Raw genomic sequence first — 12,688 nt, 5'->3', positions numbered from 1 at the left:
GCCGGACCCAGCTCCAAATGAAAACATGGCAAGCAGATGGAAAATAATCAATAATCCAGGTAATACGTTAGTGGTCAGGTAGTCCACTAGTGCACGATTGCCAGCGTGCAAATCTTGATATAATGAGCTACATATTTAATTACAGGGTTTGAATGTAAAAGTACACATAAATCTAAAACTAATAAGATTTACCTTAAAATTACAGAGAAAAATATTAGATTGTTAGTATGGAAATAAACCTTCATATAACAAGCTACATATTTAATTGCAGGTTAAATCTATAATTACATGCAAATGTGAAAATAATAAGATTTACTGTAAAATTACAGAGAAAATGTTGTTGTTTTTATGGACATAAACCTTTTTATTACAAGTTACATATTTAATTATAGAGAATTACTGTCATTTTACGTACATTTGTATTTAATTTAAGAAAACGGAAAGATAATGTATAATTAATATAGTATTTTTCTGTAAAAAAAATGAGAAATAAATGTAGTTTGTCATTACTGTCATAATACTTAAAATAACAGGCAGATTGTTCATTTACTGATGAAGTCTGTAATTTTGTAACTGATAATCAAAATATATTAGAGTACAACAATACATGACAAATTGAAGTTCTACTCTTATTTCCCTCTGTACAACATCTCATAAAACAAACTGTATCATGGGGGGACCCTATAAAAAAAGGCTCTAAAATCAGTGACCTGCTCCGGAGCAAGTTAGCTCAGGTTAGGTTATTGAATTAAAATGCTCATTTTAAATATTCATTCATTAGAACTGAAATAAACGTTAAATAAGCAAAACTAGACAATTATAAATTAACATTTCAATCAGACGACATATTGCCTAAAGTCTATGGAGGACTAAAAGTGCCATAATTAAATAATTAAATACACCACTAAAGAATTAATTAAATGTGTCATTGATTAATTAAATGTGTCATTAATTCATTAAAATACCAATTCATTTAATGTAAAAAACACATAATTATTTCACTATTTAACTAATTATTTCATGGTCCTGTGTTGCAGTGCTTCATGAATTTATTTTATCTGTCAAACTCGCCCATCAAAGTCAGTGGGCGGGGATAATGCAAATCTAGTCTAATCCATTGCTTGGTCTGAAGTCTTGAATCCGAAAGAAGTCTTTCAAAACATGTCAGCTATGTTGATGGAGGATCCCCATGAAGTTTCTAGTGAGCTGGTTAGAGGTATTTTAGACCTTGCAGAGTATGTGGAAGCACGACCCTCTGACCCAGAGCATGTAGCGTGTAAAGCAGAGGAATTTATTGAAGTTGTTGGACTTATTTCCACACTTTCCGACCAAGATATTGACCGTACAGTGACTGCAAATTTAGAAGAAGTACTCCACTGCTTCTCTGGTATCAGGGCGCAGCAGGCACAACACACACAGGGTCCAGGGCGTTTGGCGTTTGACATACCGAGTGCAGTTCTGGAGCACCAAGTTCTCTGTGGATTACCAGCTTGTCAAATTGCAGCGATGTTCGCAGTGTCAAAGAGGACCATCAGGAGACGCATGAAACAAAGCAGTTTAAGGTATTTACACTAAATTCACGTGTTTTCATATTATGAACTGCTCTCATCCACTGAGAAAGGATATTACGTTTAGTGTAACATAACTCGATGGTAATGTTTTTTGCTTGTGCAGAAAATTATATTCAGCTGTGAATGATGAGAAGTTGGACCGTATTATAAGTGAGGTCCACAGAAGGCATCCAAACACCGGCTATAAGCTAATGAGCTAAGAGCTAGTACATCCTTACAGAGCTTTATCACTGCTGTATGGGCTGCCATCAAGGGTACAGTCAGATAAAGGGGGAGAGAAAGCAGATGTAGCAGAATTAATGATCAGGAGCAGAGATACTGAAAGGAATTCGCACATCACAGGCAGAAGTGTCCACGATCAGCGGTAAATAAATGTTACGGCAACTACGCTCACACAACAAACGTACCAGTCGAATGTACTTCTTTAGCATATGTCACACATCAATTAACACCTTGTCATTTTCATCCTAAACACAGAATAGAGAGGATGTGAGGGATGTTTATGAACATGCCCTGAACCTTTTCTATCAGATCTTTACTTCATTGGAAGATCAGGGAACACTGAATTCAGACAATGAAGTCCATCTTTTCGCACTGCACCGGATCTTCCTTCCACAAATCCAGCAAAGCCTCAACTCTTTCAGAGATGCTTGGAACTTTCATGGTCTTAGAACCGAAAGGAATCAGTCACCACAGCAACTCTGGAGAAGATACAGAGAGCAACGGCCTATGGAGGATCCTACTGAGGTTAAAAAAATGATCAACTTCAACACTTTTATGAACTGTCTGTTTCCCCAAAGGAATTATAGGAGAAAATAATGTGCCACTTTAAATGAAGCCTAGGTTATAGTCTCTTCAAAGTCTCCTGAGCTTTCAAAGATCAACCTCTGAGCTGTAGTTTCTATGGTGCATAAAATGCATAACTATATTTTACAAAACTGAATAGGCAACATATAGAAGATTGATCATGCTTGTCATCCATTCAGGTTTATGAAGACTATGGGATCGACTGGGACGAACCTCACAGACTTCATGAAGGCACTGTGCCAGTCCCTGAGGTTCAGCTGGCCCGTGAGCTCTCAGACGAGGAGGTTGCCATTTTGCTAGCTCCAGGAGTTTCTGTAACTGATGCACTTGGATTATATGTAGAGACTGCGCAGGTTTGGTCGAGAATCATAGCAGACTGATGTCCAACCCATGCTTTTATTCAGCCCCTTAAAACAAGCAAGCATACACTGAAAAAGTTTGCTTTCTTTAAAAAGGAAAAAGAGCTGTTTTACTTTAAAGCTCATAAAGGGAGTTTATGCACACTACTTCATGAACATTAACACACTCCTTTTCTCTCCGTCTCATTATTGGCCACAGAATGAATAACATGAATGTTATTTTGTTAACACAGAAAGCTGAATATGCAGAACTGTTTGGTTTCAGGTAATGGAAAAAAATGTGTGGAATAAAAAATAAATTGTAAACTACTGCACAGTATGTTAAATGTTTCCAAAGACACTGAACTTGTGTCAATTGACCTCACCTACTGAACAGTGCATTCAATGACATCTGTCTGAAAAACAACTTAAAGAAGTCCATATCCAGTCTGTGTACTATTTATGGCAGCGACAAGTGCTTTCTTGAGGTCAATGTAGGCTTTGAAATGAGCTGGCTGCTTTAGTGTTTCAAAGCATGTGGAGGACGTACGAAGGGTTCCACCAGAAATCTCCACTTTCAGTTCAGGAGGAAGCCTCTCCCAGCCAACCCAGAACGTCAGCAGCTGAGCCAGTGTGCCTGATGAAGCTAAAATCAGAACATGGATTCAAGACAACATTTAGTTAACTTTGGTTGATCATATCGATCCATGAGACATAAGCATTTGTATAGAGAATACATTAGCCAAATATGGTGTTTTACCTGAGGTAACACTGAACTTAATTGCTGCTATCAATGCTATGAATGACATATATTGGTTGTTTAGGTCTTTTCATCATATAATAAAACTCTACTGTTAAACATGTCCTTGATTCAGGTGGGATTGTCTAATGTACCATAAGACACAGTTAAAAGCTTCTCCCTTAAGTCACATTTGAACCAGCAAACTAACGATGTCTGATATTTCCACTACCCTCCACTAGTTTTAAAATAGAGACTTGCTAGAGCTAAGTAACTGTGGAAGATACACTTCTACTTTTGACTGATACTTTTAGCAGCTATGTGGCCCTCCTGAACAGTTAGAGGTTGCTTACGTTGTCTGAATGCCACCCATAGATTTAAATGTCACTCACAGGACTTGATAGTTGCCCAGGGCCTCCCGGGGTGGGCTGCGATTCCAGCAGCAGTCTGGGATGTCCCCGCTTGGCGTGACGATGTTGAGGGTGTTGTTGATGAGGTTGTACTTCAGGATGCAGTAGTTGGCTGTGCTGGAGGTCAGCGAGGGAGAGGCATTGACCTGAGAATGACATGGACCCAGATATCTGTGTTTACATTTGAAGAGAAGGTAGGACCCATACAGGCATCGTCATATTTCTTCCAATCCCCATATAGAATTTCTTATTGGGCAGGAAATTCTGCTGGTGGGTGCGAGGGAATTTTCTCTATACCTGATTCCCTCAGTGTAAGATTAATACATGTCATTTTATGAATAGGTTCACATTTAATCTTAGTTATTAAGTGTGTGCTTCTGCAGGTGAGGCAAGGTCACAAACAAGACACAAGCGTGTCTCTCAGGGCCGAACACAAAGTTCTTACCTTTAACCTAGACATAATACAGACGCCGTGGCAGCTTCCTCAAGATAACTTAGGCCTTTATGCTTTCCCAGGAGGGACAGGAGGCAGAATTGGGGTCGGCACTGCACTGTTGAGTTCGTAGCTGTTGATTCTCACAATGGCCATCGGGCATCAATTAAATATTTCTGCGTAAGACATCTACCATCTCCAGAGGTCTCCTTGCTTCAACTCATACATATTTCCATAACAGTGGAGTGCAATAACAGGAGTGCTCATGAACATACATTCAAAGAAGAATGAGTTCCCAGAGATGAAGCAGCGGCACAAACGATGAATTCCTTGAGTTCAGCTTCTAAGCTTCTGTTACGCCTTGCTTAGAAGAACACTTGCAGGAATAATGAACCAAGGACAGCGTTACTGACTTAATATGTGGTACATGTACTTTTCAGTCCCTCACTGCTTATGTTGCCCAAAATAGATCAGATAGGTGTCTGTTAACAGAAATAGTTCAGATCTAACCTTGAAACCCAGCTGTCAAAATGAGTCCAGTAAAACTTGACAGCCACATGACAAGCACAGTGATGACAGAGGCATCCTATTTTAAGTTAAAGACTAGCTCTTATCAGCCTGTATGAGCTGGTGCTAAAACAGCAATGTGTTTCAGCTGGAATAGTACGCTGAACGGGTTAAAGACACCTTTAGCACCCATTTGAATACAGAAAAGCACACGTCCAAACATAGGCACACAAAGATCAACCTCGAGGGCATGTAAAGATGGTTCACACTCAAGGAAAAGGAACGTGGAGTCACTGTGCAAGCATGTTAAGTGTCTTGGGGCTTGGCAAAGTATGCAACAGGAACAAAGATCTCAAAGCTGAGTTTCAATTAGCAACTGAACGGATGTTGATGCAATTGCATGTGAATTTGCATGTAATAACTTGTGTTAAATGACTCACCTGAATAAGTCATGACAAATTAAATGGAATCCAAATTGCTTAATGCATCTCTGCAGGGCTGGACTGGCCATCGGGCATATCATTTTTACTAATGGTACTAGTGTTATTAATGGTATTAGTCATGATACCCATTCAGTGTTTCCCACACATTGAATGGACTCAGGGCTGGACTGGGACCAAAAATTGGCCCGGGCATTTTCAGCCGAGACCGGCCCACCAGGTATCGATGGAAAGACAATGAAGCCTATGAACAAACTTTTTTGTGACAATGCTTGTACACTGTTGGGCACCGCCCCTCGGCTGTAATTGGTCCAGCCCAGAATCAATCATGACTAAGGGGCCGATCTACCAGTTTTGTATACCAATAGCAGTGTTTCCCACAGGATTCTATCGTGGGGGGTCTTGCGATCTTCTAGGGGGGTCCGGGGGCATGCCCCCCAGGGAGAAACATTTTAATAGATTTCATTTTAATGCATCAATTTGGTGAATTTTGAGAACCAAAATATGACATCAATTACTGATTTTTCATAAATTTCTTACAAACTGCTGGTACTAATACTAATGCTGAAGCCCCCCTAAAATAGGCCTAATGACGCCACTGGGAGGCCGCATGAGATGCGTGCTGTATATCTCTGTGCACGTCTTATCTTTGTTGTTTTGCGGTCAAAAGTTACATTTCAGCTCAAAAAGAACTCTGCTACAGTAGCTAGCTAGTTAGTCTGAAATGCAATGTGAAGGTCCTGGTTGTTTATAGAGTTAGGTGTGCACGTACATGAAGAGTACTCTTCATATTATCTTTGGGGTGACTTCCTTCTGGAGCATCAGCTCCAACATCAGATGCACACCGTGAAACAGCTCATTCACGTATGATTATGTGGATAATAATAATAATGACAATAATAATAATGATGATGATAATACGGTAATAATAATAATAATAATCACTCCACCACCCCTATTGACCTGTAGGAGTCAGGGCAGAGGAGCAGAGAGAGTGAGAGGGGAGAAACCTCTACTGGAAAGGTGAGTCTAAAGGATTTCACAGGATAGAGTCATTTGTGATGCGGGCAGTCTTGGAATTTTATGGGTGACTTCCTTCTGGATTATCAACTGTGTTTCTCACTTTACGCATGGATGCACACAGTGAAACAAGAGCTGAGCACATCTTAATGAATAAGAAGCATTGGTTAAATACGGCACTGTAACTATGTGGATTTTTTTCTTTTTTTGTTGTTTGCTGTAAACATACAGTACTTCCTGTGTTTGTTGTTGTACTGTGAAAAATGTAATGGTGGCCTAAAACATTTACACAGTAAAGTATCTCTGTTGTCCAAAACGTGCAATTTCTCAGTTTTTGTAAGCTGTTTGTGAAATTAAACGTTCGCTCACATTCTGTGCATCTCGTGGGGGCTAAGCCCCCCCTGTCCTTAAACCTAGTGACACCCCTGGGTATAAGTGCTGACAGTTTGGCCCGGTTCGATTGCCAAAGTAAAGTTCCGCTGCTGCTGAGAAACTAGTTCCTCAAAAAATGGATGATTCATGCAATGCGAGGTTAGTTTTGTTTCAAATATTATTCTATCAACACAGATATGTACATCGACAGTCTAGTGTTTTAATTGATTTGCCTCGGGTGCACTGTGGAGTGGGCAAGACTGTTTTTAATGCCTGTCTAGCTAAGAACCATTAACTTGCGCTAGCCATAGCACAAGCGAACTCTGCAACTAGAAGAACTGAATGAAATGCCTTGAAAACGTCTCCAGAGTATCGAACACACTTGGAAAATAGGTCTTATGTCCAAAATTCCAAACTATCCCTTTAAGTAATTTTTTCATGTGAAACATTTCATGGTTCAAGCTTCCCTTTCAAATTACAAATGTTATTGTAGTAAAAATGTTGAGATTTTGTTTTGTTTGAACAAAACTAACATTGTGATGGTGTCACTTTGGTCTCTGGGATTTTGTGACCACTTTTCTCATTATTCAGATTTTTACATGCCAAACAATTGATTGATAGAGAAAGTAATCAGTAGATTAATCCATAATGAAAAAAATTATTGAATATAATAATACGTTTGTCGTTCAAAATCAACCTCGACCGACCACAGCAGTAAAATCCTGGTTTTACAGTGTTATATGAGTTATGAAGATCTAATGATATGTAGTATATAATAATATACCAGTCACTGGACATTATTTTTCTTTAAATGGTAAAGTCGGATTTCCTAGTAAGTTTTCCTGATTATATTTTCATATTGCTACTGAAGTAACATTTTAAATGCAGGACTCGTAAAATAGTACCTTTGAGTACTTCCTTCACTGCTGCTTTGGGAATAAAACACCACTTTGTAAAAATGAACTACTACGTCATTAATATTTCCACCACTCAACGCTCAGTATATACTTGACGTAAATGAGGAAGTGTTTTTATACACCTGCCGGAGAGAGAAGAAGGGGGGAGCCTACAGGTAAACACGGTGACGCTTACTCATGTTTCGGGGGTTTAGATGTTTCCGTTGAACTATGCTCGCCGCTTCGGTAAAAAAAAACATAGATGTGAACAGCTGATCACATTTGTAATCGTAGTTTTTAAGTGGTTGCTAACCTCTTTTGCTGCCGGGGATGCTAATGTTTGCTAGCAAATGTCAGCTTTTTCCGCCAAGTTAGCCGCTTTTATCCAGAACACGAACGGAAATGATCTATAGGAGAAAGATCTCCTACGAGAACTAGTTAAATGTGTCCGAATATCCGTTTGTAAGCGTAATCATACCCCTTAAATCATCTTCAAATCATCATCTTAAGTCAAGCGATAACTTAACGAAAACATCTTAAAAATAATGTAATGTTAGGTGTGAGTTATGACGCGCGGTTACGTTTTATTTTGAAGATCCTCACAGGAAGCGGGGTTGATATCGTTGGTCACTTAGCCTACTCCAGGGACGGCATTAGCTTAGCCGTTAGTAAACGGTCAACAGTGAACAACCGGTTTCTGAGTTTATCTCGGTTGAGACGTAGTTCTACGTTATGTTACGTTATTATACATTATAAGGTGTGTAAGGATGCGTTGTATGAGCTTGTAGCTAACGTTACCGGCGAGCAGTGGTGGAAGAAGTAACGTTATTCAGGTCCTTCACTTATTTCCACACTGTGGAAATACTCCACTACAGGTAACTTATAAGTCCTCGATTGACAATGTTGCTCAAGGGTTAGGGTTAGTATAACTTTAATCAGGAAAATGTACTTAAAGTATGCATAAGTAGACAAATGTCCCATGTGTGTTATATCAGTCACACTATCATTATTACATTATTGTTATACATTGGTTTATTGTACCCTTGTCTCTGCCTGCTTCAGAAGACCAGTAGAGATGCCCCAGAAGACCAGTAGGGATGTCCCAGCAGCACCAGTAGAGTCCAGCAGAGTGAGGGTGTGTGTGATGAGGCTGTAAAGTTTGAGCTTCAGGATGGAGATCCTGGTGGCTAAGCTGCTTGGCCTGCTTGGCTTGTTCGGCCTCATGCTAGCAGGTGTACTGGTCCCAGTGCGCCTCCTGCTAGCTGACCACGACAAGGCACACAGATACAGGAGAGCACTGTCTCTGTGTAACTCCTTCGGAGGAGGCGTGTTCCTAGCAACATGCTTCAACGCTCTGCTGCCCACCGTCAGGGACAAGGTAAGACACATATATAGGTATTATTACTTAATTATATCATGTTATTCCGGTGTACTCTGTTATAGTTTGTCTGTAGTATCTATTTACTCTCGCATGAACCTTTACCTTGCTGAATTTACAACTAATAATCACACCAATGGGTCACTTCACCTGAGACAGTACTGCAGTATTAGTACATACATTCCATGTACCGGGAAATACATCCACACCGGGAAATACATCACTGTTTTTCACTGAGCCTCCATACACATAATAAAGTACACTTGTTTCTGAAAGTTCAGCTGTTAAATACAACATGAATTGGCGGTCCTACTTTGCGACCAGGGGGAGAGGGGGGTGGGGGTGGGGGTGGGGGGGGGGGGGGGTGCACCACCACTCGGGGCGCTCCCTCCATCAATGCGTGACAACCTTTGCATTATGTTTTTCAATATAGACTATATCAGGCACAATTTGTATCTACATCATAAAAACTGAAAAGGTGACAAAGTGGTATTTTAGTTTATTTCTCTCCACAACGTTATATCTTGCATATATAATACAACATTGTCAGCTCGTTGTCTACGATACAAGACATGCAGACAGGGAGGGAAATAAATAATCTGTTTAACTTATTTACCAATTTGGCATTCTCTCTTCCAAAAAATCCACCTACTATCGAATATGAAATGAGATTGCACAATTTAGAATGGTCAGTTCGATTTATTAGGTATTTATTACTTTGAGTTCTATATTCAGTGTTCCAGATTTATGTATTAAGGTATTATTATTAAAATAAGGTATTCAGTTCAACAGTTATCCAGTTTGTACAGTCTGTAATATATATATAAATCCCAGAACAAATGAATTGTCAGTGATTAAATCAGAAAAAGATTCAACAGAATTTGGATTTGAAACTGGAATCAACAAAATGCTGCCTGACTGATCAGCTGGATAAGTTTGCATCAGAGTTGATCTTCAGTTCCTGTGTTGACTCTCCTCAGGTGGCCGAAGTGTTCCAGCAGCTGAAGATCGGCGGCAACTATCCTCTGGCTGAGACGATGATGATGATCGGCTTCTTCCTCACTGTGTTTGTGGAGCAGGCTGTGCTCACCTTCAGGAAGGAGAAACCGTCCTTCATCGACCTGGAGACCTTCAACGCTGGCGGCTCTGAGGCCGGCAGCGACTCTGAGTACGACACACCTTTCATCTCCTCTGCGAGGGGCTCGCTGGGAGACGGAGGCCATCACCGTTCCCATGGACACCATCACGGACACTTCAGCCCCGCTGAGTTGGCGGGGGCGGGGCCTCTGCGACTGGCCAGCCTAGTCCTGGCTCTGTCAGCTCACTCTGTGTTTGAAGGCCTGGCGCTTGGCCTGCAGGAGGATGGAGCCAAGTTGGGCAGCCTCTTCCTGGGCGTGGCCGTGCATGAGACGCTGGCCGCTGTGGCGCTCGGTGTGAGCGTGGCTAAGGCGTCTCTCGGTATGAAGGATGCCGCCAAGCTGGGCGTCACGGTCAGCCTAATGATCCCGCTGGGGATGCTGGTGGGGATGGGCATCGAGTCGACTCAGACCCTGGCAGGCAGCGTGGTGTCGGTGGTGTTGCAGGGACTCGCCGCCGGCACCTTCCTCTTCGTCACCTTCTTTGAGATTCTGTCCCGAGAGCTGGATGACAAACAGGACCGGCTGCTCAAAGTGCTCTTTCTCATCCTTGGCTACACAGTGCTCGCCATTCTCGTCTTGATCAAGTGGTGACACGCAGGAAGTACTCTGACACTTTCAGTGATACCAAAGGAAAACTCCATAAAGGTAGCAGAATCCAGCTGTGGGAGTCAGAAACATCTGGATCAGCTGGATGAACACAAACTTATTTATTCTCCTCCGCTGTGTCTGTGAACAGTTATAAAGTAATTAAACTTGAAGCGCAACGTAAGCTCCCCTCCTCCAGTGGATAACCTGTGATGTACAGGTGTACTCCAGGACACTCTGTAACATACACCAATAGTGATGTCAGGTCAGACATGAAGCTTTCTACCAGGGAGGGCAGCAAAACAAACCCTCTCACCAAGACCCATTATGTGGAACTCCGAGACACTCCAGCCAACTGAGATCACTTCTGACATTTCCCTGAAGAATTTTGCTTAATTTTAATAATACATACAACATGGACTGCCCCCTCAGTCAGTGGTGCGTTATGCTTTATTATGTTGAATGACTTATTTTCAAGAAACCTATGAGCACGTCTCTGAGAAACACAAGATTTAAAGTGCACTTTTGCGTGATTCTTTGTGGAGAAATTCATTTTTATAGATCTGTTGATTAAACTTATGGATTTGTTGACAAAATCATGAGTGTGTTGGTCTACCAAGAATGTCTTGCCGCTACTATTAACTTTACTTAAAAACATGTTTACAATATATTTGGCTAAATATACTAAAATGAAATATGATGAAATAATAATTGAAGAATGGGAGACATTGGTATAAAGGGAACCTGTCCTGGGAGGAAATGAGAAGAAAAGGGCACATTCTGACTTCAAACAGTGTAACAACAAGTGAAACATTGTAGGTAACAAATTAACATTAAATCATATTTGATATACAAGAAATGAATCTCTTAAGGCTTCCTCCCCCCCCCCACCCCATTTCTTATCAATAAACATTGTAAACCAAATGTTCAGAGGTGGAAGAAATACACAAGTACTCTTACTTAACATAAAATTTGTAGTACTCCATTTTACAAATACCAAAGTAAAAGCATTCAGAATTTTACTTAGCATCAGACTTGACATAAAATGTATTAATTATATTTTGGGTTTATCATTATTAATGAGTTTAGTAGCTGGTGAAGTTGGAGCACATTTATTTCTTATTATACTCTGCTAGGTAGTTGAATCTATAATAACACATCATTTGTTGATTATATTTTGTGTTAATAGCAGAAACAATCAAATAAAGTACAAGTAGCTCAGAATTAGACCTAAGTAAGGTAGTTATGTAAATGTACTTAGTTCCTTTCCACGACTGAAAAAGTAAAATACAAAGAAGTTTAATATATATTAATGCTTTCAGTCTGGTGTTAAGATACTCTTTCGTTTTTTAATAAACCTGCTGTCTCTATGAAGTTAAAATTATCACACTGGAGCCTTTTAAAGACACTCAACGTATATCCATGTACATGTAATCTTTATTTTTATGACTTTTCATCGTTGAATGTGTTCATGTTGTGATCTTGGACCTTTTTGTATTTATGATGGTTTTCTGTCATCCCGTCGTTGTTACTTGTTTCTCTTGTGTTGGTTAAAATTAAACTGATTATTATTATACTTGAAGTGTAAGAGCTTGAATATATGTGACGTAAACATTAGCCGATGCAGAACAACATGATGTCCACCTGATAAATGTAGATCCTATATTCACTCCATATTAAATTTCATCATCACCTTCTTTTTTTTAGTTCTTACCTCGTGTTTTTACCTCAGATGTTGCTGCTCTGGCGTAGCGTTCAAGATGTCCTTCAGGTGTTTCGCTGAAGAATCGGATGAAGGACGAGTTGACTTGACTCAACACGCAGGACTGTTGAGATCAGCAACAAGGTAACAAACCAGTTCATGACACATAAAACACTTCACTGGAGTCCATTGTGTGATATATGATCATTATTTACAGCCTCCTCCTGTTCACAGTGTGATTATTGATTTAATAACTAGTTCTATGCAGATTCACATTAATAATACAAAATATAATCAACAAATAAATGATAATATATTTTTATAGGTTAAACAAACATAAAGCTGCAACAT

The 12,688-nt window shown here is 40.1% G+C and overlaps 1 protein-coding gene across 1 annotated transcript; it reads left to right on the top strand.

Moving 5' to 3' along the window:
* Positions 1–7,679: 7,679 nt before the first annotated feature.
* On the top strand, positions 7,680–12,211 carry LOC311014836 (zinc transporter ZIP3-like). Its single transcript, XM_084011676.1, has 3 exons — positions 7,680–7,709; positions 8,596–8,911; positions 9,892–12,211. Exons 2-3 carry the CDS (start codon positions 8,705–8,707, stop codon positions 10,639–10,641), a joined length of 957 nt encoding a protein of 318 aa, XP_083867802.1. The 5' UTR covers positions 7,680–7,709; positions 8,596–8,704; the 3' UTR covers positions 10,642–12,211.
* Positions 12,212–12,688: the final 477 nt, after the last annotated feature.

This window comes from Eutrigla gurnardus (genome assembly GCF_963514095.1).
Source record: "Eutrigla gurnardus genome assembly, chromosome: 6".
Lineage (NCBI taxonomy): Eukaryota > Metazoa > Chordata > Actinopteri > Perciformes > Triglidae > Eutrigla > Eutrigla gurnardus.
This window is presented reverse-complemented; position numbering and strand designations above follow the sequence as displayed.